The sequence below is a fragment of the Garra rufa genome, chromosome 3, assembly GCF_049309525.1.
Source record: "Garra rufa chromosome 3, GarRuf1.0, whole genome shotgun sequence".
NCBI lineage: Eukaryota > Metazoa > Chordata > Actinopteri > Cypriniformes > Cyprinidae > Garra > Garra rufa.
Genome location: NC_133363.1, coordinates 14,975,031 through 14,999,110, shown reverse-complemented (window position 1 = coordinate 14,999,110; position 24,080 = coordinate 14,975,031). Strand labels below are relative to the sequence as shown.

General features: G+C 36.1%; 2 protein-coding genes across 2 annotated transcripts; one reads left to right on the top strand and one right to left on the bottom strand.

Annotated features, from left to right (window-relative positions):
* Nucleotides 1-2,499: 2,499 nt before the first annotated feature.
* On the bottom strand, nt 2,500-11,323 carry plag1 (pleiomorphic adenoma gene 1). Its single transcript, XM_073835754.1, has 3 exons — nt 11,193-11,323; nt 7,492-7,827; nt 2,500-6,214 (listed from the first exon to the last, which is right to left on the bottom strand). The coding sequence occupies exons 2-3, from the start codon at nt 7,722-7,724 to the stop codon at nt 5,266-5,268; spliced, it is 1,182 nt and encodes a 393-aa protein (XP_073691855.1). The 5' UTR covers nt 7,725-7,827; nt 11,193-11,323; the 3' UTR covers nt 2,500-5,265.
* A 359-nt stretch (nt 11,324-11,682) lies between these two features.
* chchd7 (coiled-coil-helix-coiled-coil-helix domain containing 7) lies at nt 11,683-21,705 on the top strand. The gene is made up of 4 exons (XM_073835760.1): nt 11,683-11,756; nt 14,753-14,836; nt 15,073-15,171; nt 21,379-21,705. The coding sequence occupies exons 2-4, from the start codon at nt 14,777-14,779 to the stop codon at nt 21,481-21,483; spliced, it is 264 nt and encodes an 87-aa protein (XP_073691861.1). The 5' UTR covers nt 11,683-11,756; nt 14,753-14,776; the 3' UTR covers nt 21,484-21,705.
* The last annotated feature ends 2,375 nt before the right edge of the window (nt 21,706-24,080 follow it).

Here is a 24,080-nt window from a genome sequence, read left to right as displayed (position 1 = left end):
TGCCGCAAAATCTGGCATTTTAGGCCGCAACAATCACAAAAAAATCCCGCGAAATCCTGGAGGGACTGCTTATATGCCTTCGTCCATATTTTAACTTTCCATTACGAGGCATATTTGGAGTTTCGATGTGATGTCCAGTATGAACGAAACACATCTATACAGCATACATCTAACGTTACACCACAAATAAAGTTCGTACAAACACGCAGTTAAGGATACGATCTCCCCATATTTGCTTTAAATGCAATAGTCGCAAATGAAGTTAATTGTTTTTTTCGGTATCACGCAAGCACTAAGTGACCTTACCTTCCGTCAAAACAAACTGCTCTTGAACAAACAAGTTAAGGACATCAAAGATTACCCTTCCAAAAGGATTTAACGTTATATGTCATGTTTAACCACATTAGAAGCCGGCAGATTCCCGAAGGACCGGCTGTGGTAACGTTAAAGCAAACGTAACTTAGGCGGGAACACCAATAACATTACCAGCCTGGAGCATCGCCAAAAGCGCTTTTAAGCATTTAAATAGACGCTATTCTTACAAATAAACGGGGTATTTTAGGCTTATAAAACTTCATTTTCATCCCAAAATATCTTAAAAGTACATTCCGTCACATAAAAAAGTAATATTTGTGTTATTTGTATGTTATATGTGAGTGACCGTTGGTCGCTGTGGAATTTATCCCAAAGACTCGTTCTGCAGATATTATTTATACAGCGAACAAACTATTTACTGTAATAAACAGTGCTACACTACATTATTACTCCAGTCATTCTTGAGAGGTGGGACAAAACAGAAATTGCTAAAATTGAAAAAATAAAACTTTGTACTCAGACAAAGGAAACTACATTTATGTATATTATATGTACTAAGCTACTGAGCTATGCTTTGAAACAACCTCCCAACTTTTCTCTTTTTTTAAAAAAAATGTGTTTTTTAACTTGGAATGTGTAATATAATTTCAACTTTATCTTTAACAGCTTTCTAGATGTTTTTAACATTTCAAAACACATTCCCATGTTAGTAGACAGATTACACTTTCACATGTAACCAACAATTCCACAACAAATATAAAATATCATAATGAAATATCATCAAAATATTCATCTGACGGAGGTGACAGAACTGATGGAGTTGACACATCTGACGGTGTTGACCAAAACCTGAATTTGTAGTCATTTTAACTATACAAATACATTGAATCAATTAATTACTGTATTAAAACAACCACAACAAACAGTGAGTATGTTATTGTTTGTAAAGCTTCTATTCAAGAGTCACATTTAAGTATTCTGATATATTATTGGAACACAAAATCTTACGGTGGTGACATCTGACGGTGTTGACAAATTTGCCATTTTTCACAAAACAAATGGAGTTCATGTAGTAGACATTTAGTTTTTTTTTTTTCTGTTGATGCTAGGGGCTAATGGAACCTGCTTCAGGAGAATAAAATGGTTTAAAGATTTCAAATAATTTTCTCAGAAATTGGATGTTTGGTGTTGACATATCATAGTTGTGACACACGAAATATTAACATTAGAATTAAAATATTCTAAAACTATAAAACTTAGCAGAGCCTGTGTGACATTGATGTACTCTGCAGAAGAGGACTGTGGCAAGGGGGTCCTTTTAGAGTGATAGCCCCTGATATTCCCTGATTTTATTACATTTTAAGTAATGTCTGACGGTGTTGACAAAAAGTGAGGACACACCTTCGAAACCTTATTAAACACACATGTCTGACTGAAAAACAACCTTGCTTTAATATGAGATATATTATTACGTGTTGCCTTTGATAAAACAAGGTCTTTTTCATCATTAAAATTTTTTTTAATCCATTTTATAGCATATGAATGAATAAACCCTTCTCTGTGGACACACAGTTTTAGATGTAGTGAGAAGACAATAAGTGTCATAGATTTCACATAATAATGAGCAAATGAAATTGAAGGGGATAATTGTGTTAAATACATTCTATTATTAATCCCCATAGCATTTACAATTGAAAATATGTTTTATTTTTAAAACTAATAGCAGTTATAATTGGTGGACATGTTTTGTCCCATGTCTCAAGAATGACTGACTCACAGTAATATTACTCACCGTGTAAATCGACCGAATGATGAAAACTCCGGGTCCGGAATGAAAAGTTCCCACCGTGTCCGCGAACCTGAGTCATGACTGGAAGCTCCTTTTGGCGCCAGGGAGAATGTGCATTTGTGCGCATGCGCAGAAAATGGACTTAATATTTTCTAACTGAATTTAATTAATTCATATGGCTTGGATTTAAAACACGTGTAATTCGATTAAAACCAATGAATACTTATTAATTAAAATCAAAAACTAAATTTTAATGATTTAAACTAGCAAAATGTAATTATTCTTAATTTAATTGGGGCCATAATCATTTTTTTCAGTGTAAGCGGATAGAAAATACAGTTTGCACAGTGCATGCATATACACAAACAACAAACACAGAAGACACAAACTCCTGGTAGAGTGAGTTTTTTTGTGTTTATTGATCACTCATTACTGTGGACAGTATTAACACTGGACCAAATCTCTCCTCTCCTCACATAGCAGCAAAGGTCGTCTAAACATACACAGAAACACACATTTTTTTTCATCAGAAACATGCACAACTGCCAACAGCCTGCCTTCCTTAACACACACCTGACTCACCTAGCCAGTGAATAAATAACTTTCTCTTTGGATGATGTTATCAGTGGCAGACAACTTAATTGTCAGCTGTGGCAGCAGGCTCTCATGACGGAGACAAATGCATAACACACATTCATACACATAGATATATATAGGATTCTGTCTGTCTTAGGCTATACATGTACAACAGTAGTTTGTAAAATACATTAAAGTAAAATATACATGATTAGCAATAGCAGGCCATTAACTCAGAATGGCATTAAAACAAAAAGAACACAATGACACACATAATTATGGCTGGAATGCTGTCTGTCTTTTTCATCTGTCCATATCATGTATCTTGGATCATAGGTCAGTACCTCCAAGGCCTTCCCCATGCTGTGGTGACATCCATCCTCTAAATGGTTTGTGTCATATGCACCATATTACAAACACATTAACAATATGGCTCACGTAACCCTCAACCCCTGACACACGCACACACGCACACACGCACACACACACACACACTCCTATTTTAAAACACAGTTTGAAATGTTGGGGAAACAGGAGAGAAAGTCGGTTGCACCACCAGGGGCTATACACTGTCCGTTAGCAGCATTATCCATCAGATTTATTGCAGGAGTGTCGCTCACACACTCTGTGTTGTGATTGTACCAATGACAATGAACAGGAGAGTTTGTGGCTCCCAATGATAAAGTTTTCTTTTCGAATAATCCTATAGATTAACAATACAAGTCCATGATTCAGCAGCAATATAAATGAATGACATCACTCATTCGGATGACCTCATGATAGTGGGCCACCTAGATCTATGAAATTGTCAATACTGAAGCTACCAGAAACCTTAAATGTAATAAGTACTTGCTAAAGGAATCTTGCTGGAATTGACCTTTTCTATTTGTTTGGCTGAAGCCTCAATTAAGAGACACTGACAATTAGATAGTTTGTGCAATAAAGCAAAACAACAATAACAAAAACACTGTATTAAGTGTACCTGTAAAAAATATCACACATATAGCATTGTGTATGTATGCTTAAAATCTTCTAAAAGCTACTTATGACATCTATACTATTTACTTTCACCAAAAAAAAAAAACAGGCATATTATTCTTCTGAAAGTGCTATCATGAAATATATGCCCCAAATGGAGGTTCTCTGAATGTTTAAGCATTTAACAACCTTCAGCTTCCGAGGAAGTAAATCAAAAACCACCAAACAGACATTTAGCTAACACTCTATAGGTACTCCAAATACCTATAAACACACACACACAGATCCATCTCTAGAGGACATCTATAGAGGACGATGCATTCACACTGACAGCAGTTACATTGCTGGAGATCAACCACTTGCTGTACACTGTGGGTTACTAGCAGGTAATCCTACTCAACTTCTTTATTCAGCAACAGATCAGATGAGTGATCTCATCATATGTGTGCAGACTCCCTTTAGTAACCAACACATAGTTTCACTGGCCATTTGCAAGTTGAGGTCTCTGTCACTTGTGTCGCCACTCTAATTGAAAATAAATGGCAAATGGTTGCTTTGCAAATCACTGTCAATGTGAATTACCTTTATGTTCATTACAAACTTCAAAAGATTTAATACCAAGGTCAACTACATCCCCAGCTTAAATTCAGGTAAATTGTAGAGAAGTCAATATAATGACACACTCTGTCACAGACTGTATTTTGTCTTTTGGAGTTATATAAGCTGTGAGCTTAAACTGAGACAGCAAAAACTGATATGAATGTTTCTTTCATTGACAGCTTTGATCAGTGCAACAGTCAGCATTCTGGTGGATGAGGTTGAATGAAGTAAGACAGAAAAAGGATGTGAGCATGTGTGTGGGTGAGAGAGAAAGTCTTCGTCTTTTTTCCCTTTGCTGGTGTGAATTGTGAAGCATTCCTGCACTGGTATCCTTTGAGGCCCTTACAACGAGCAGCAGCATGATGGCAAACAGCCATCCAAAAAAAAAAAAAAAAAAAAAAAAAATCCTAAAGAGATGAACCTTCCACTTTATAGATATGAAGGTTTTGGTTGCCTTTGGCTGTAAATAGTTGTGACATGGTCACTAAAACGGTGGTAGTTCAGTACCAAACAGTTTATGAGCCATACATTAAACAACAAGATGGAAACAACATTAGACAAAATATTTTTTAGCTTTGATGGAACTTCAACACTGCTAGAAGTTTAAAGTGTTAATGAGTTAAAAGTGTTAATCTCTCTCTCTTTCAGCATTTGGAGAGCAAAACGTCACTGCAAACTGAGCTCTGCTCTAATAAATCACATAACCATGTATTTAATATTCAGCTATATTTGTCAGGTGTTTGGCTTCCTCCATTGTTAAAATGACTGCTCAAACACCTCTAGATGGAAAATAAAACAAGTATTGCATTTTCAACCTCTTAAATGACCAAAAGTGTGATACTGTCCTCAAGACTTTTCTTAAAAATGTGGTTACTGGCTTGAGGAAACTTGGCGAGATTTGAGAGACTCTATGCTTGTATGAATTTGATTAAGGGCTACGTTGATAATAAACATAAGAGTGTTTTAATAAGTGCTAAAAACATTGTAAGTGTGTGAACGTATTTGGGTTACTGGAAGGCTTGGTGGAAGCGAGGCAGGGTGGTGGTTGTATTCAGAGATGGTGGATGAGTATAACTCGGAGTGAGTGCATTGGTTTGTGACAGTGTGTGTGAATGTGTGATTGTGTGAAGGAGGCTAAGAGGCTCTGGTGTGTCTTGCATAGGAGTGGACAGCAGCCCCTCCTCCTGGCCGTAAGCCACTCCCAAAGTAGGCCCTGCCCCTTGGTTGTAAGGCAGAAAATTAAACAGTGGAGACAGAAAGTCCAGCGACGATGTCGTCTCTCCAGTCACCGTTGCAGAAGCACTCAGCTTGGGTGTATCTTCAGCCTGTAGCTCTAGGAGATAACTTTCAAGCTCCGCCCTCAGCGGCGGCGGTGGCGAGTAAGAAGCATGACCTATTGGATACCTTAGAGAGAGAGGCCCAGATGTTGGAGAGGACTGTGACTCCATCAAATCTACAGGCTCTGCCTTAACCCTCAGCAGCTCATGAGCGTGGCTTTTCTTAACATGGCGGGTAAGATGGTCCTTACGCCCGAATCGTTGTGCGCAGTACTGGCAAAGGAAGTCCTTGCGTCCTGTATGCACAACCAAGTGGCGTCGCACGTCCTTACGGGTGTAAAAACGCCTTTCGCAGTGCTCACACTGATGACGCTTTTCCTTAGTTGCGGTAGCGCTTTTCCCTGCATGCCCACGAAGGTGCTCCAGCAGAAGGGGAGTGCTTGGGTATGACTGCAGACACACCTGGCAGGTGAGGTCTCCACGGTGTGCGGCGTGAAGGGCTTGGTGCCTTCGAAAGCCTAGTTTGGTATTGTAGCTTTTGCCGCATTCTGTGCAGCTGAAAGCCTCCTTGTTGGGGTCGTGTGTGTGGAGGTGGTTCTTCAGGTGATCTTTACGGTGGAACATCTTCTCGCAGTAGCTGCACTTGTGTGTCTTTTCTGGTGAGTGTGTGGCCATGTGCCTATGGACACAAATATGCATTAGCGTACATTGGCCACACAGGAAATTAATAAGGTCCAAATGTCATAAAACAGAACAGAGTATATCTGGTCATTGCTTAAAAGATTAGTTCACTTACAGAACAAAAATTTACAGATAATGTACTCACCCCCTTGTCATCTAAGATGTTCATGTCTTTCTTTCCTCAGTCGTAAAGAAATTATGTTTCTTGAGGAAAACATTTTAGGATTTCTCTCCATATAATGGATATGTATGGTGCCCCGAGTTTGAACTTCCAAAATGCAGTTTAAATGCAGCTTCAAAAGGGTCTAAACAATCCCAGCCAAGGAAGAAGGGTCTTATCTAGTAAAATGATCAGTTATTATTATTATTTTTTTTATTACGATCTATATACTTTTTAACCCCAAATGCTCGTCTTGTCTTGCTCTGCCTAAACTATGTTTTTTCTGGTTCAAGAGAGTTAGGCTATGTCGAAAAAACTCCCATCTCATTTTCTCCCTAAACTTCAAAATCATCCTACATCACCATTTTACCTTTATTGTTAAGGGTGTTTGATCTTCTTTGCATGATCACTTTGCAAACACTGGGTCGGTACTCCTGCAGTGATGTAGGATGAAAGTTGAGAGAGAAAATGAGATGGGAGTTTTTCGACATACCCTAACTGTCTTGAACAGTTCAAACTCGGGGCACCATAGAAGTCCACTATATGGAGAAAATTCTGAAATGTTTTCCTCAAAAAGCTTAATTTCTTTACGACTGAAGAAAGAAAGACATCTAAAGTACATTATTTGTAAATTTTTTGTTCTGGAAGTGAACTAATCCTTTAATGAGTTTTCACCAAGTTACTGATTAAAAATTCTTTGATAATTCAAAACATTTGATTTTAGCTTAGAAGGTGGGGTTAGGATTGCACTTTTGGGCTTGAACTTTCCTTTAAATCAATTATTACCTTCTGATATTAGGTATAAATTGGGATTAGGGCTTTAACAATATATAAAAAAACTGATTTCCCTCTAAATTTTGTGGTAGTTAAAGGGATGGTTTACCCAGAAGAAGGAAATACAGGTTTGAAACAAAAAGGGAGTTAAGATTAAGATGTAGGTAAGAATGTTGTTCCCAGACCTTTGATCTAAGAACACCCTACTTTGCAAAGTCACCATTACCATATAATTTCAGACCATTCACCTATTTGCAAATTTTGACTGAAACAGAAACAGTGGGTTTGCATCAGAGACATATGATGGCCATGGAATGGTTTATGAAAGTATAGGTACCTACCGTAAGAGTTTATACTTGGAGACGAAAGCCTTGGTGCAGTCAGTGTGTGTGCAGTGATACGGCCTTTCCCCAGTGTGGGAGTACGAGTGTACCTTCAGCTTCTCCAAGCTGTTGAAGGCCTTCTCACACAGCTGACAGGAGAAGTTCTTCCTCACTTTCCCCTCTACTCTCCTCTTCCTCACTCGACAGTGTTCTGCCGTGGTGGGGCAGTCGTTTGGAGATACCGTTGCCATGGCAACTTAGCGACAGCAAGCCATGTGGTGGACACGATTGATATGTCCCAGCACAGAGAGAGTGTGACAGCCCAAATCTTCAACACAGCAGAGACACAAGGCCCTAAGAAAAAGACAGCAATCAGTGAATTGACTAGATTAATGAACTGACTACTTTATATGTATTACTGTGTCAACAAAAAAATTCATTACAACAGTACCTTTACAGATGGTACAGCTGTTGAATATTTCGGAATCCAAAACAAAACAACATGAAATAATAAATTACTGTTTTCAAAAATGTAATTGCTTACAGACTTGTGTTTAAAATGACTGTTTTAAAATCTGTATTTAAAATTTCCTCAGTTGTATCACCTGGGGGCACTCTGTGTACCACCGATGGTATTCGTACCACACTTTGAGGACACTAGTCAAGAAAGTAGTAACAGGATACAGAAATCAGTATCCAAACAAAATGATAAACCCTTAATGAAAAATTTTAACTAAAACATTACTAAATAATAAACACTTACTTCCCCTGAATAAAATACTTTCATTTACTTCAATGCCATCATAGTATGCAGTGTCACATAGAAGCCTTGTAGGTTTATTACATTGTAAAGTATAAATACTGTGGCAACAGTAAAAATAATGCATAAATATAAAAGTATAGAAAACATCCAATACACGCAAATTTGCAAACTATACTTATTAGCATACAAAACATACAGGATATGCAGATTGTATAAAGAACTGTTTGAAAGGGCAAGTTTTATATTCAAAACACAGGAGTGCAGACTATCTGAACTTTAGTAAAACTCTTTAATAACTTCAGCTGCTCTTTTTTACTTTGTGTTTTGCACTGATATCCACTTGCCCTCCTATTTTCAAATACTATATCAAGGAATGTATGCTTGCATTCATCCTGCCAACAACACTTTTTTACTTGTCTCTTTTAGTTATTTTTCTTTCATTTATCAGCACAAACTAACAAAAGTTTTACAAGCTATATATCTTGCATTTTTTCAGTGTTATACAAAAAGTGGAATATTTGCAATGAAAAGAAGTGTGAAAATTTAAAGCTAAAACATCATTAAACACAAGCGCTATTTCAGTTAAGTCAAAATTAATGTCTTCTCTTACATTAATCGTCATATTCATATTTTTTCCTTTCTGACCATTCCATGCTGGATGGATTAAAGACAACTAACAACTCAACATTAAACATAAATAAATAAATAAACCAGTAATAATATTCTTCTATGAATAAGTTCTATTATTCTTCCTCTACATCTTCTATAATTTATTAAAATATATTACAATTATTTTTTAGAACAAAATGGATTACTTCGAATTGCAACTTTTTTAGCATCAAGATTGTAGTAGCATTGCAAATTTAGTAATTACCATATAAATGGCAAAACACAAAACATGTAAACTTTTAGAATTGTACCAGCACACAACTGAAATGCTATGTCATGTTTTTGATGGGTTAGTTCAGTTTTATGAAATAATAAAATTAGTAATAAATAAATATATATAAAAAAATAAATAAATAAATATATATATATATATATCATCATATATATATCATCTTTTGTAATTTAAGTCAGCTTGGCAGTACAGTATTACTAATGCCTGCAGAGTTTCAGACACATACTTTATTGCATATATTTTAATATAGCCTTCAGTAAGAAATAATTGAATGCAAGAGAGCATAAAAGCACCACCTATATCTAAGAATTCATTACCTGGTTAAATTTGACTGTTTTAAGTCTTACAGTAGAGATTAGGAAAACAAATAAAACATGTAGTTAATCAAACAAATATAAAACATAATAAACAATAATATAAATTTATTAATTTACATTTAATGTAACTTCCCATGCAGCCTCTTGTATTATGAGTGCGAACTGTATGGATCATGCATAAAATGTTTAAATTATTCAGTTATCCATATTACAAAATAGTGTTCACAATAATCGCTGCACCAATTCTTACTTTACAGTTTCTTTACGCAGTCAAACAATTAGTTCAGCTTTTTGACTACCGAAATAATTATGAGGTCTAAATATGCGACATTTCCTGCTAGAATGATAAATCTTTGGCTTTTTTTCTGCGAAGCTGATCCATACAATGCGCACTACTAATACATGGCTGCACGTGCATGTTTGACGTGTTTCAGGGTTTTTGAACAACTCCGAACACATTCACAACAACTGCGCGGTAAACCCGATGACCCCCTTCAAGGCTATTTAAAAAGAAAACCCAGGAACAATGAGAATGGAGGTGCTTCATAGTCCTAATAGGGAATCTTAACCTCCACCCTTCCACCGCATCTGGCCATATGCCGTGTAGGCTACATGTTTATATAAACCTCAATATCTCAATATGCTAACGCACACACACGTACCCCTAAAGTACCGATTTTAATAGCTCCACAATGTATTTTGCGCACAATGCCGCTGATGATCCTGCGTTATACCACACGCAGCGCCATCACATGCACAAGTTTCATTTGAAACTCTCTGATTGCAAGCTATACAATAAATCTACGCTGACATTCTACAGAAACGCACCACACCCCGTGTCGTAGCAACCAACAACTCTGATGTTATTATTGACTTTCCGGTATCAAGAGTAAAACCAATATATTACTAGCATCATTAAAGTATTCTGTCCTTTAATATTTAAGATCCAATGGCCCTTCACCAATCACTCATTCTGATCCTAAGAGGGACTTTCTCTCGGAGTAGAACCAAGAAGGATGAACACTGAAAAGCTCTGCTCAGCATCTCCTAATTAGTCCCTCTTCATTTCTCCCACCATTTTGGTTGTTTTCGATATTGACAAGCAGCTTTCTGTTCCTATAATGACCCACAGTGCAACTTTGTATAACTCATTGACACCCCTAATATAGTCACTGACTGTGACTCCCAAACAGCTAACTTTGTAAATTGTGTCCAAATTAAACATTATTATTCAGTTTATTACATTTTGCGTTTAAATGTGATTACAAACATGGAAAGGTGCTTCTATCACAAACTCCGTGTTTGTGTTCGTTTTGCATGCATATTTGTGTCAAAATTTTCGCACCATGTATACAGCGTGCATTTTTTTTTATTTATTTAAATACGCATGAGTTTGCTACGTCTATCCCCGTAGCCATGTCGTTACTGTATATTTAAAGAAAATCTCAAAACAAATTTTTCAAAAACTTTTTTTCAACTTTTTAGAACTTCACGCGTTTCTCTGTTTATTGACATTCGCCCGAGCGCAACCTGACTTGACAGAAACAAATAACAGAAAGAACATGTTAGATTTTCTATATAAATCAGTCTTTCGTTGCTTTTCTCTCAAGTTCCAAACTGGGCGCTGATTAACGCAAAACTTTTTTTCTCTAGCTCACCCCTCTCTCATAATTTGAATAACCCCGATATTTTAATTAAAGAACGGCCTAACAATTTTCTAAATGTGCATAAAACTCACCGTGGGAGCGTTAACATCCTTTCTGTGGTAGTTTTCTTGACTTTCAACTATTTCCCGGATTTTTAATAATTTTTTTCTCATATTTTTTGCTGGACGCGGCGGGCCTAAAAATTGTTTGCTTTCCCCTCTTTCCAGCAGCCATTGTGTATGCGCTGCGATGCAACCAAACCAAGATTTGGCCACGCCCACCACGAAACCCTCCTTCCTCGCTCTTGTGATTTGTGTAATAAATAAATAATCATTTTCAGAATTCACTGCCACTAATTTCCTTCTCAGAAATTCTAACATTTAGGACTCGTCGGTAATTCTGTCAATCGGTACGACTTCGTTTAATTTCTGTTTAGTCAATAGGAGGGTAAAAACAGTTATCATCCTAATTCCATTGGCTGAAAGAGGTGACAATTCATGTAACCGTTACCGGTGACGCTTTCCAACTTGCTGTTTGATTGGCCACCGATGCCTGTCAATCATCTACAAAAATAGTTAAGTTGTGTTGTGTTGTGTCATACGTTCTGTTTTGACATGACGAGGGAAGGTTGAGTGTTCGTGTGTGACACGTAAATTGTAAGTATTTGCAACATTAAACTTCTTGTTCAGTGGCGACCACAGCTTATTTGTGTTTTGCTGTCGAAAGCGTTCCTTTTTAAATTGCAATTTGCTGATAGAATTTGAAGAAGTATACATGACATTACATTCGACTGGAGTACAGACACCGGTCTTATGTACAATAATTTGACTGAGATTACTGGTTGTTTTCCCATACTGACTCGTATCTCGTGCTTTGTTTTTTTAAGTGAGTTAATGTACGACAAAATGCTCATAATGGTGTTTAATTCGTCTTTGAGACGTGTGCAGTAGCCTCGCAACTGATAAACTGAACCAGTTATGTTAGGTTGTGTTAAAAATCGTGGATATCTAAATTCCATAGGTGTCAATACTAGCTATGAGATGACTTGAAGTATCAGTCATCTCATAGTTAGTATTGAGACTTATAAGTCATAAGTCTTACATTAGAGACTTATAAGTCATCTCTAATGTTGTTTAGTAAGTTTTATTTTAGCACAAAAAAGAAAGAGAAATGTATAAATTAAAAAACTGAAGAATCACTGAATGACTTATATTTGACCTTAATATTAACTACGTTTTATCTAGAAACTAGAGCAGGGGGTTCTAGGAGAGAGAGAGAGAGTGAGAGCAAAAACAAAACTAATATGTATTTATTTATTTATTTAAAATCAAATTTAAAATTGCTTAGTATTGTTTTCAGTGCATTTTGGCATCGTTAAGATACTATCAATTATAATAGTATTTTATAAAAATGTTATGTCTATCTATCTATACATCTAAAACAAAAAAGTAACAAGATTCTAGGAGGGTTTTAAACCTTATCGACCTTTAATACTGTACTTTTGAATACTTGTTTTTGTTTCACTATCAGCACTATCAACACCTATTTAATAAGTAAATAAATAATAATAATAATACTACAATCTGTTTGTTTACTTTTTGTAGATAGATTTTTTTTTTTGTTTGTTTATTTTATTCAACATTCAATATTTCTTTCCACATGTCAGCAATCATGTGCTCCATATTTTGGTTCTATTCATTAAATCAGCAAAAATATTTAGCAAAACATTAGCAATAAGTTCATGCTTGCAATAAACGGTTTCTGCTTGCGTTTAAAAGGTCTTAAAGGTAAACAGTCTTAAATTTATAAAGTAATGGCATTAAATGTTTTCCAATATTAATATCTAAAGATCCTTAAATAAAGATGCATTTACTTGAGATTCAAAATGAAGATATAAAGTCTTGGGAAATATTGAGGAAGATAAAATTTGTGTGATCAGAAGGTACAGTAATTTTTTTTTTTCTCCATATTCTAGTAATTTTATTATTTTATTTTATTGGAGTTCTGTTGAAAGTTGTATCTACTGACATTTAAGTATTTCTAATTCAGTGTGTGCTCCCTAGACATTTACATTTAGAGAATTTGTTGACATACTTGTTGGAATCCCCTCAATTTATAATTTATTTATTTTACTATTTATATATAGCCTACTTTTTCTTAAAAAGGTCTTATAGTCTTAAAATTATCTTTAGTAAACCTGCAGAAGCACTGCAAACACAAAAAACATTGGGAAAACGGGCAATATTTACCACCAGTCAATTGAAAACTAACCTGAAATGCATCCTTTCATTTGGAAAAAAAGATGGGTAGTCACGATATCCATGTACAGATTGTGAAGAGCTATAAGACAAAATCAGAATCACTACATGAAACGGCATTTTATTACAATGGCAAAAAGTTATTTTTAAGTATTTTTTAAAATAATTATTTATTTATTTATTTAGGTAATATCACATTAGTCTATTATTTTTAGTCTATATATATATATATTTTAATTAATGAATTTATTTATTTTCATTAATTATTTAATTAATTTACTTTTTATTTTTGAGAAAGTTAAATATGTTTTGTTTTAACACAGGGCCGTCACTAGTGGGGTGAAACATAGTGATGATTATAGGAGTAATGTATGTTGTGTAGCTATCTGATTAATTTCATGTAAGTTTGAGTTCATTAACCTGCTAACAGAGCACTTCAGTTTACCAAGTGTTCGTTCACTCTTTAACACATACGGTCTTAAATGGTAATGCACAATATTGACCATGATTAATTTATTTCAGGGGTCTCCAAACCTGTTCCTGAAGGCCACTGTCCTGCAGAGTTTAACTCCAACCCTAATTAAACACATCAGAACCAGATCATCAGGGTGTTCAGGAATACTAGGCTGTGTCTGAAATCCCCCCTATACTTTTAAAAAGGGCACTATTTGAGGGGACAGCAATGAGTAGTGTCCAGTGGACATTCTATTACAAAATGGACCACAATAACAAGTGTACAACCGATGTTACCTATAGCACCCATTATGCACTGTGAGGGTTGTGCTGAATTAATTCCCACATCTCACCAGAAGATGGCACCAGCAGCTAGATCTTCCATCCATCTATCTCCTAAACCATTTTTGTAATGTGGGTACAGAGTAATATCATACCATACAGGTATACATTTATTTTTTAATTTTAATTGATGTTATTGTTTACTACTGGAGCTACCAGTTTCAAACTATTATTAAACAGCAAGCACAAGCTATGCAAAAGCGGCAGCCCTTCTGTCTGTATATTAGTGGACTAATGAAGTAAATGAGGGTATAGGCAACTCCCAGACAACTTCCAGGCTAGTGTGTTGTAGCTATACTTTGCAGGACATTGGCCCTCTTGGAGCAGGATTAGACAAACATGGTTCATTTGAAACAATTATATTTCATTTTATATGTTCATTTTTTTTTTTTTTTTTTTAATTTTTAGTAATCTAGTAGTGATATTTTTCTCTTCACAGTTGTCAACAGTATGTTTTAATTAAAATGGTTTTATTATCGTTGTGACTTGCACACCCCAGCAGTCAAGTACTTATTTTACTGATCTGATGTGTACTCAAAAGGAAAAACAAAATGCCCATCCTAGATTTCTTGTGTAACTGGAGCTTTCTGACATTCCAGCTGTGACACAGATGCAGTTGGAGGATGGCTGGCAAATCAAGTGCACGCAAAGTTCGGAATGTGGATATCAACCCATGCATTGAGGTCAGTCAGACTTGTGTGTGGTTAATGTAAAATGTAAAGTTTATGTAAACTATATGTTTGTTTGTTTTTTTTGTCTCAATATATTTAAAACTGATGTGAAATTTTACATTCAATGCTGCATAAGTGAAAAGGTAACAATTGTAGTAATCAACTACACTGCCAGGTGTATAATGACATGTTGTAAAATAAGGTTTGAATTTTAAATCTTTATTTTCTCTGTGTTTGCATTGACATAGGAGAGTGATGGTTCTCAAAAATGTTTGGATGCATACAACTATGATAAGAGCATGTGTTCTGCATACTTCATGAAGTATAAAAACTGCAGGAAGTACTGGGTAAGTATACTGAGACACTAGGACCCAAAAACAAACACACACAAAAACTCTACTAATCTAATATTTCATAACCATGTTCTGTAAGAGAAACGTACCATTTTGAAATTAAAGTGTATACAAAAATTGACCTTGCATTGATCTAGTCTCAATCCAATTCCTGGTGTTAGGTGCACATTTAAAGTTATTGAAATCCAGTTTTTAGTCCTGACAATTGAATAGATTGCAATGCATTAATAAAAATCACCTTAAGTAAACAAACTTTAAAATTGTTTTTATTTGCCTCTTACCAAGAACCATGGTTAAGTACAAGACTAAACTATAAGATATCTTTATAAATCGCTCTTATATCTTCCCTCAACAGTAAAGTTGTTATTGTCTTAAAGCTAAATTGTTATTGTCCATTCTTCCCTGTTGCGCAACATGCCAGGATAAAACCACTTCTCAAATGACAAAAAACTCTAAGGCGGGAATTAATTTTGTCCTTTTGAAATTGTATAGTTGTCGTTTTTTTAATTGCTTCAATCTCATGTACAGTGCATCTGGAAAGCATTCACAGCGCTTCACTTTTTCCACATTTTGTTATGTTACAGCCTTATTCCAAAATAGATTAAATTCTTTATTTTCCTCAAAATTCTACAAACAATACCCCATAAAGACAATGTGAAAGAAGTTTGTTTGAAATCTTTGCAAAATATTTTTTAAATAAAATGAAAATAATAATAATGATAATAATAAAAAACCACATGTACATAAGTATTCACAGCCTCAATACTTTGTTGAAGCACCCTTGGCACCAATTACAGCATCAAGTCTTTTTGAGTATGACACACCTAGTTTTGGGCAGTTTCTCACACTCTTCTTTGCAGTACCTCTCAAGCTCCATCAGGTTGGATGGGGAGTGTTGGTGCACAGCTATTTTAAGATCTCTCCGGAGATGTTTAATCTGGTTCAAGTCTGGGCTCTGGCTTGGCACATTCACAGAGTTGTCCCATAGCCACTCCTTTGTTATCTTGGCTGTGTGCTTAGGGTCGTTGTCCTGTTGAAAGGTCAAACTTCGCCCCAGTCTGAGGTCCAGAGCATTCTGGAGCAGGTTTTCATCAAGGATGTCTCTGTACATTACTGTGTTCATCTTTTCCTCAATCCTGACTAGTCTTCCAGTTCCTGCCACTAAAAAACAACCCCACAGCATGATGCTGCCTGCCACCACCATGCTTCACTGTAAGGATGGTATTAGCCAGGTGATGAGCGGTGCCTGGTTTCCTCCAAACATCACATGACACTCAGGCCAAAGAGTTCAATCTTTGTTTCATCAGACCAGAGAATTTTGTTTCTCATGGTCTGAGAGTGCTTCAGGTGCCTTTTGGCAAACTCCCGATGGGCTGTCATGTGCCTTTTACTGAGGAGTGGCTTCTGTCCAGCCACTCTACCATACAGGCCTGATTGGTGGAGTGCTGCAGAGATGGTTGTTCTCCTGGAAGGTTCTCCTCTCTCCATTGAGAAACGGTGGAGCACTTTTAGAGTGACCATTAGGTTCTTGGTTATCTCCCTGACTAAGGCCCTTCTCCCCCGATTGCTATGTTTGGCCGGGTGGCCCGCTCTAGGAAGCGTCCTGGAGGTTCCAAGCTTCTTCCATTTATGGATGATGGAAGCCACTGTGCTTATCGGGACCTTCAATGCTGCAGACATTTTTCTGTACCCTTCTCCAGATCTGTGCCTCGATAAAGTCCTGTCTCAGAGGTCTACTGACAGTTTCTTGGACTTTGTGGCTTGGTTTGTTCTCTGACATATGCACTGTTAACTGTGGAAACTAATATAGACACATGTGTGCCTTTCCAAATCATGTCTAGTCAACTGAATTTACCACAGGTGGACTCCAGTCAAGTTGTAGAAACATCTCAAGGATGATCAGTGGAAACAGGATGCACCTGAGCTAGATTTTAAGTGTCTTTTTTTTTCATAAATTTGCAAAGATTTCAAATAAACTGCTTTCACGTTGTCTTTACAAGGTATTGTTTGTAGAATTTGGAATGTAATTTATTTTGGAATAAGGCTGTGATAACAAAATGTTTAAAAAGTGAAGCGCTGTGAATGCTTTCCGGATGCACTGTAAGTGACAGGTTGCTGGAAGGGAGGGATTATTGCCTGGATTATTTATTCAATAATAAATAATCTAAATCAAAATTGGTTGGAACATTTTAAACTTGCGGTTACCCTGTTTAATGATAAACAGTATTGAGTCCATTAAACCCAAACTAACCTTTACCAAATCTAATTAAGTAAGATGCACTATTTTGCAATTTGTATCATTTTGTTCTAAATGGACAATGGACAATGATTTTCGGTTTCAGAACAGCTAGTTAGTTCAATCCGCTCTGAGTAGGTTGACTCTGAGTTTAGCACTTGCACCACGACTGTGAAAAGACATGATCAATGTAGCTCCGAAATTATGATTCACCATGGCAACAGCTCCTGCCAAAAAGACACCTACATACTTTGAGCCAATGCTTAACTTTAATTCTTAATAATTATTAAGAATATAATAATTTAATTGTTAATAATTATAATATCAAAGGTAAAAACTGGCAGAATAGTAAGTTATTGAACTACTATTCATTTTTATGGTGTCCCACAGGCAAAAAAGAAGAAAAAAAAACAGCTAAACATGAAGTATAAAAACATAATTCAACCAGGTAAATCTTGAAGCATAAAAGTTGCATGGGTGTAGGCTACATGACTTTTTAATATTTGACTTTAAAATATGTCCTATAAAAATATAATTTTGTGTCTATTTCAATGTGCAGCAGCTTTTTCAACATAGTCTAATGCTCTTTTCACATTATTAAATGTTCTTTAATCCAAACTGTTACATTTCTTCATTAGAGTAATGAAATTAACATTTGACTCGTACTCGGCCAACAGCAAGAAGGCTCACAAAATAATAAGAACAGATGTCTATGAGATGGCCACATTACCAAGTATTGGAAGAATATTAAAATCCAACATGAAAAATAATGAATGTTGCATTTGTGCATTTATAGGAAATAAAGATGACCAAGTAAATTTAAAAGCTGTGGTGGTGGTTACGGCATATATCTCGAACTACCTTTTCATCTGCCATCCTTACATTCCATACAGCAATCAGCTTCATATTTGATGGGTTTGTGCTCGGTAGGCAATGACACACAAATTCTCAGAAAGAGTGTGAGAGCGAGGCACAGTTTCTTTACCGCTCTGCATACAGCGGCTGTACTAATGTGCTCTGACTTCCATTTAAAAATGGCACAGCTCAAATAAATATGCATGTGGATATGGCAAAAAAAAATCTAAATAATCATATATATATATATATATATATATATATATATATATAGCCAGGTCCATATATATTGGGACACTGACACAATTTTTATTATTTTAGCTGTTGACCAAAACATATTCAAGTTACAGTTATACAATGAATATGGGCTTAAAGTGCACACTCTGAGCTTTAATTTTTAGGGCGGTCTCATCAAATTGGTAGAAAGGTTAAGGAATTACAGCTCTTTAATATGTACCTCCCCCCTTTTTCAAGGGACCATAAGTAATTGGACACTTGACTCAAAAGCTGTTTCATGGACAGTTTTGGGGCTATTTCTTCATTTTTTCTACATCAATTAACCAGGTAAAAGGTTTGGAGCTGATTCTAAGTGTGCCATTTGTATTTGGAAGCTGTTGCTCTGAACCCATCATGCGGTCAAAGGAGCTCTGCATGCCAGTAAAACAGACAATTGTTAGGCTTCAAAAACAAAAGAAATGCATCAGAGAGATAGCAGGAACGTTAGGAGTGGCCAAATCAACAGTTTGGTGAATTCCGAGAAGAAAAAGAACACACTGGTGAGCTCAGCAACATAAAAAAGCCTGGATGTTCACAAAAGACGACAGTATGGTGGATGATTGGATGATCCTCTCCACGGTAATAAAACATTTTACAACATCCAGCCAAGTGAAGAATACTCTCCAGGAGGTAGGCGTGTCACTGTCAAAGTCTACAATCAAGAGAAGACTTCACCAGAGCAAAATAGAGAGGGTTTACCACAAGGTGCAAACAAGGCCAGATTAGACTTTGTCAAAAAACATTTAAAAAAGCCAGACCACTTCTGGAAAAGCGTTTTTTTGGACTGCTGAAATTAAAATCAATATGTATCAGAATGATGGGAAGAAAAAGTATGGAGAAGGCTTGGAGCAGCTCATGATCCAAAGCCTACAACATCATCATCTGTGAACATGTGGAGCAGTGTAATGGCATGAGCATGCATGGCTTCCAGTGGCACTGGGTTACGGTGTTTAGTGATGATGTGACAGAAGACAGAAGCAGCCGGAAGAATTCTGAAGTGTATAGGGATATACTGTCTGCCCAGATTCAGTTAAATGGAGCAAAGTTGTTTGGGCGGCTCTTCATAGTACACCTGGACGATGACCTAAAACAAACAGCAAAAGCAACCCAGGAGTTTTTAAAGGTAAAAAAAGTGGAATATTCTGCAATGGCCAAGTCAGTCTTCTGATTTCAAATTGATTGAGCATGCATTTCACTTGCTGAAGACAAAACTAAAGGCAGAAAGACCCACAAACCAACAACAAATGAAGTCAGCTGCAGTAAAGGCCTGGCAAAGCACCACAAAGGAGGAAACCCAGTCTATGGTGATGTCCGTGAGTTCCAGACTTAAGACAGTCATTGCCTGCAAAGGATTCTCAACATAATGTTAAAAATGAACATTTTATTTATGATTATATCTATTTGTCCAATTACTTTTGAGCCCCTGAAAATGGGGGGTCTGTGTATAAAAATGGTTGTAATTCCTTAGCATTTTATGTTACATTTTTGTTCAACCCCTTGAATTAAAGCTTAAAGTCTGCACTTCAATTTCATCTTGATTGGATCATTTTAAAACTGTTCTAGTGGCATACACAGCCGAAATTATGAAAAGTGTGTCAGTGTCCAAATATATATGGACCTGACTGTATATATATATATATATATATATATATATATATATATATATATACACACACACACACACAGTCAGGTCCATATTAATAAATTTTAATCTTTTAAGTGTATTTTTCTTATTTCGCATATTATCTGCCAACAGGGTAAGAAAAATAATCATGTTTCTATTTGCATTAAGATTATTTTTCATGTTAAGTAAAATGAGTTTAATTTAGATTCCAAAATACTCACTAAGAAAAGCATTTTTGCAGCGTGAATGAATCATTGAGGTATTTAAACATTGCTTATGCTTTAAAAAGGGGGTGGAGACCAAAATAAACTCTGGGCTTACTGAAGAAAATCTGCTCCCGGCCAGGTTAGGTTCACAGAGTAAGTTACCACAGTAACTGACTCTTGAGTATAAGTTACCTCTCTTTCAGAAACAGGCTTAAAGGGATAGTTCACCCAAAAATGAAAATTTGATGTGTATCTGCTTACCCCCAGGGCATCCAAGATGTAGGTGACTTTGTTTCTTCAGCAGAACACAAACAAAGATGTTTAATTCAAACCAGTGCAGTCTGCCAGCCATATAATAGCAGTGGATGGGCACCAGACCTTTAAAAGTAAAAAAAACACGCACAGACAAATCCAAATTACACCCTGCGGCTTGTGACGATACATTGATGTCCTAAGACACGAAACGATCTGTTGTTGCGAGAAACTGAACAGTATTTATATAATTTTTTACCATTTTTTTTAGCTTTGATACACAGCCACTTACCCTCTCAGGTTTGACAAACCTCCCATTTTAAAAAGGAAAACCCAGAGTTTCCCTCATTTCAGAGTTAACATACTCTGAGTTCTCACTTAAACTCCTTTCTGAAACGGGCCCCTGATCTACTTGAGAGCATTATGGATTAAAAAAATAAAAAATAATAAAATTGCATATGGTCCTGAGCAGGACATTGACATGATGTCATATTTTGATCCACTTTACTAAAAGCAAAAGACCACAGTATAGTCTGTAAATCAAAAAGATGAAACCAATCTGTTATTTTGAGGAGGATGGGCTCCCCTAGCTGAGTTTGGTTCATCCTTATTTATTTTCTCTTACCACAGTCAGTTTGGCTTCACTGGAGGCTCATAGATATTAAGACATTTTCTGTAAAGATGTTCTAAAATGCTGTCTTGTGAAAAGTGCTAAGAACCCCCCCCACCCCCTTTGTATTTCACATTCTCAGCATGGTGTGATGCTGCAGCGTAGGCGTGATGGAGTGAAGCCTGATATGCCAACCGCTGAGGAGCGAGAGCAGATCATCACAGCCCTTGGAGGGAAGCCTTATTGACTGCACAGTAGCAGTCAGAACATATGTGTGTGTTCTTACAGAGGAGACACATTACGAATCTATCCTTCTGGATTTATGAAAATGTATTTCAGCCCCATGGGGGAAGAGGTTAAATGTGTACTTGCATAATTTCAGCAATTATGTATGATGCTGTCAATGGCAGGCTATAACAGCCTAATTTAATGTACTGAGTTATTCAAAATAGAACACATTTTTAATATGCGTGGGTGTTGTGTCATTTATGTTTTATTTGTATAGCAATTTTTACAATACACATTGTATCAACGCAGCTTTACAAAAATTCATAATGTTAATGGTATACCTTAATTTCTAAATGTACACATTCAGCAGTTGCGATATATGCATATATTGCTTTATGTGAGTTTTTTTACTGTTTGTATGCAGATAATTATATATTTATAGTTGCAAGTTGGAGTTACTTCAATATGTGTTATGTAAGGTTTTGATAATTAATGACAATCTGGTGTGATGACGAACAAATGTGTATCACTAACACAGTTAAATGAGGCATATAAATTGTGCTCATATCACCCACACCTAAGCAGTTTAATTGAAAGTCATTTTATAATACTTATACAAAATATCTTGAATTCCCTAGTATGCAGGCCAAAAGCCTAAAAATTCGATTTGACCTCAATTTGATGTTAATAATAGAATAATAGAGAGAAAAAAACAACAACTTGGGATATAACAGGGTAAATCTAATGTCATGTCTGTAGTTAAGTACATAATTGAAATGTAAGACTACTAGGGTGTAAAGGTCTTTTAAGGTCCAAGCAGGATTATGGTAAAGTACAGGTTTGATGAAGTCTTAAGAACCAACAGGCAATTAAAAAAATTATGCATTTATTATTATTTATTGATTTTTATTTGTTTATTTATTTATTTATTAAATCACCTTCATTTAAAGTAGTACTCCTGAGTCTTCATGTTTTTTTGTTTTTTTTTTATATTTCAATTTACTTTCTCATGGTTAATTGGAATGTCACGCTCATTTTAGAGTAGGAGTAGAACACAGAGATTTGTTTCATTACATAAACTTAAACACAAACAAAAAAGGTGGATAATATTTACAAATATCACTTACTTTTATTTTACCAAACAAAACTGAGAATCATGAAGGTAATCGTGCTAATAGACTGTATTATTACATCACAGGGGGCAGAACTAAAAAAAACAATGAAATCACAGGAAAGATCAGACATGTGACAGTTTGCCTCCTTGGGTAGGGGCATCTTTGTGCCATAAACAGACCAATTGATGAACGATGGACACACAACAGGGTTTTAAATGATGTTAAAACTTTACTCAGGAACTTGAGTTATCAAATGTAATTGCAGACAATCTCCGTACACATCGGAGGCTTACAATGACATCCTGATTACAGATACATGTCAGGTACAAAGGCGATTAACGTATAACTAAATACATTCAATCAATGTTTTACTTCCATCTTCTTATAGTCTCTCAGCAAATAAAGGGTTTCTCCACCCCAAAATAAAAATGTTGTTACTAATCTTTTACCCCCATGTCGTTCCAAACTCGTAAAAGCTTAGTTTGTCTTCAGAACACAATTTAAGATATTTTGGATGAAAACCGGGAGCTTTGTGGCTGTCGAACAAAGCTTTTACAGGTTTGGAACGACATGGGGGTAAGTGATTAATGGCAAAATTTTAATTTGTATAATGTATAACCAAATATGCTATTAATACTTTAACTGTAACATTTTTTTTTTATGAACAAATAAAACTTAGAGCATTCACTTCTAGCAAGTGATTAGTTTCTCACAAATGCTCTCCATCTCTAAACAGCTTCACTGAATATACTTTGGGCTTGGTCTTGAAATTCTACCTCATCGAGTCACAAAGTTTTTTTTTCAGTAGATGCTGTGGCCTCTGATGTTGCTTCAGTGTCAGAAGGTGTCACCTGTGCTCTTGTGTGGTCAGAAAGGGACGTTTGGTCTTGTCTTGGTGTGCAAAACTTTTGTGTGAACTGCAGGTTTGTACTCATTTTGTGGTGGCAAGGTTTCAGGGAAAGGCAAAATGTGTCTATGTTTCCTTCTATAATCCCTCCCCTCTAATTCCACCACATGTGATCTTGACTCCTTGCAGATGTCTTTGATGGTTCCCACTTTATTGTACCTTCGAGGCGTTTGTAACCTGACTACTTCACCTTTTAACAGGGGATAGAGAGGCTTGCTGGTTTTGTCGTAATACACCTTCTGTTTATAACATTTGTGTGCAAGTCATTTTTTGACCTTGATGTGACTTTTGGTAGAAGGAACCATCAACTTTTTGTCAACTGCAAGTGTTGTCCTTGTTTGTCTGGACATGAGTCTTTCAAGTGATCCGAGAATTCCATCACAAGGCATGTTTCTCAGACTTTGTAGGCTCACTTTGATTTGTTCAACAACTCTTTTGCGTTTTGCACCACTCATTCCGCTAATCCGTTAGATTGCGGATATTCTGGCCTGCTTGTCACATGTTCAAACTGCATTTCATTGTCTGTGATCACTTTTTGGGGACTGCCATGTAGCGAAAGTGTCTTGTGCCTCTTGTAATCACTGCGATTGCTGT

Excerpts from the sequence above, each read along its gene's own strand:
- plag1 (XM_073835754.1), bottom strand. The coding sequence starts at position 7,724 with ATGGCAACGGTATCTCCAAACGACTGCCCCACCACGGCAGAACACTGT. Across the intron at positions 6,215-7,491 it reads TCCAAGTATAAACTCTTACG|GCACATGGCCACACACTCAC; the intron begins GTAGGTACCTAT and ends TTGTGTCCATAG.
- chchd7 (XM_073835760.1), top strand. The coding sequence starts at position 14,777 with ATGGCTGGCAAATCAAGTGCACGCAAAGTTCGGAATGTGGATATCAAC. Across the intron at positions 14,837-15,072 it reads ATATCAACCCATGCATTGAG|GAGAGTGATGGTTCTCAAAA; the intron begins GTCAGTCAGACT and ends GCATTGACATAG. Across the intron at positions 15,172-21,378 it reads AAAACTGCAGGAAGTACTGG|CATGGTGTGATGCTGCAGCG; the intron begins GTAAGTATACTG and ends TCACATTCTCAG.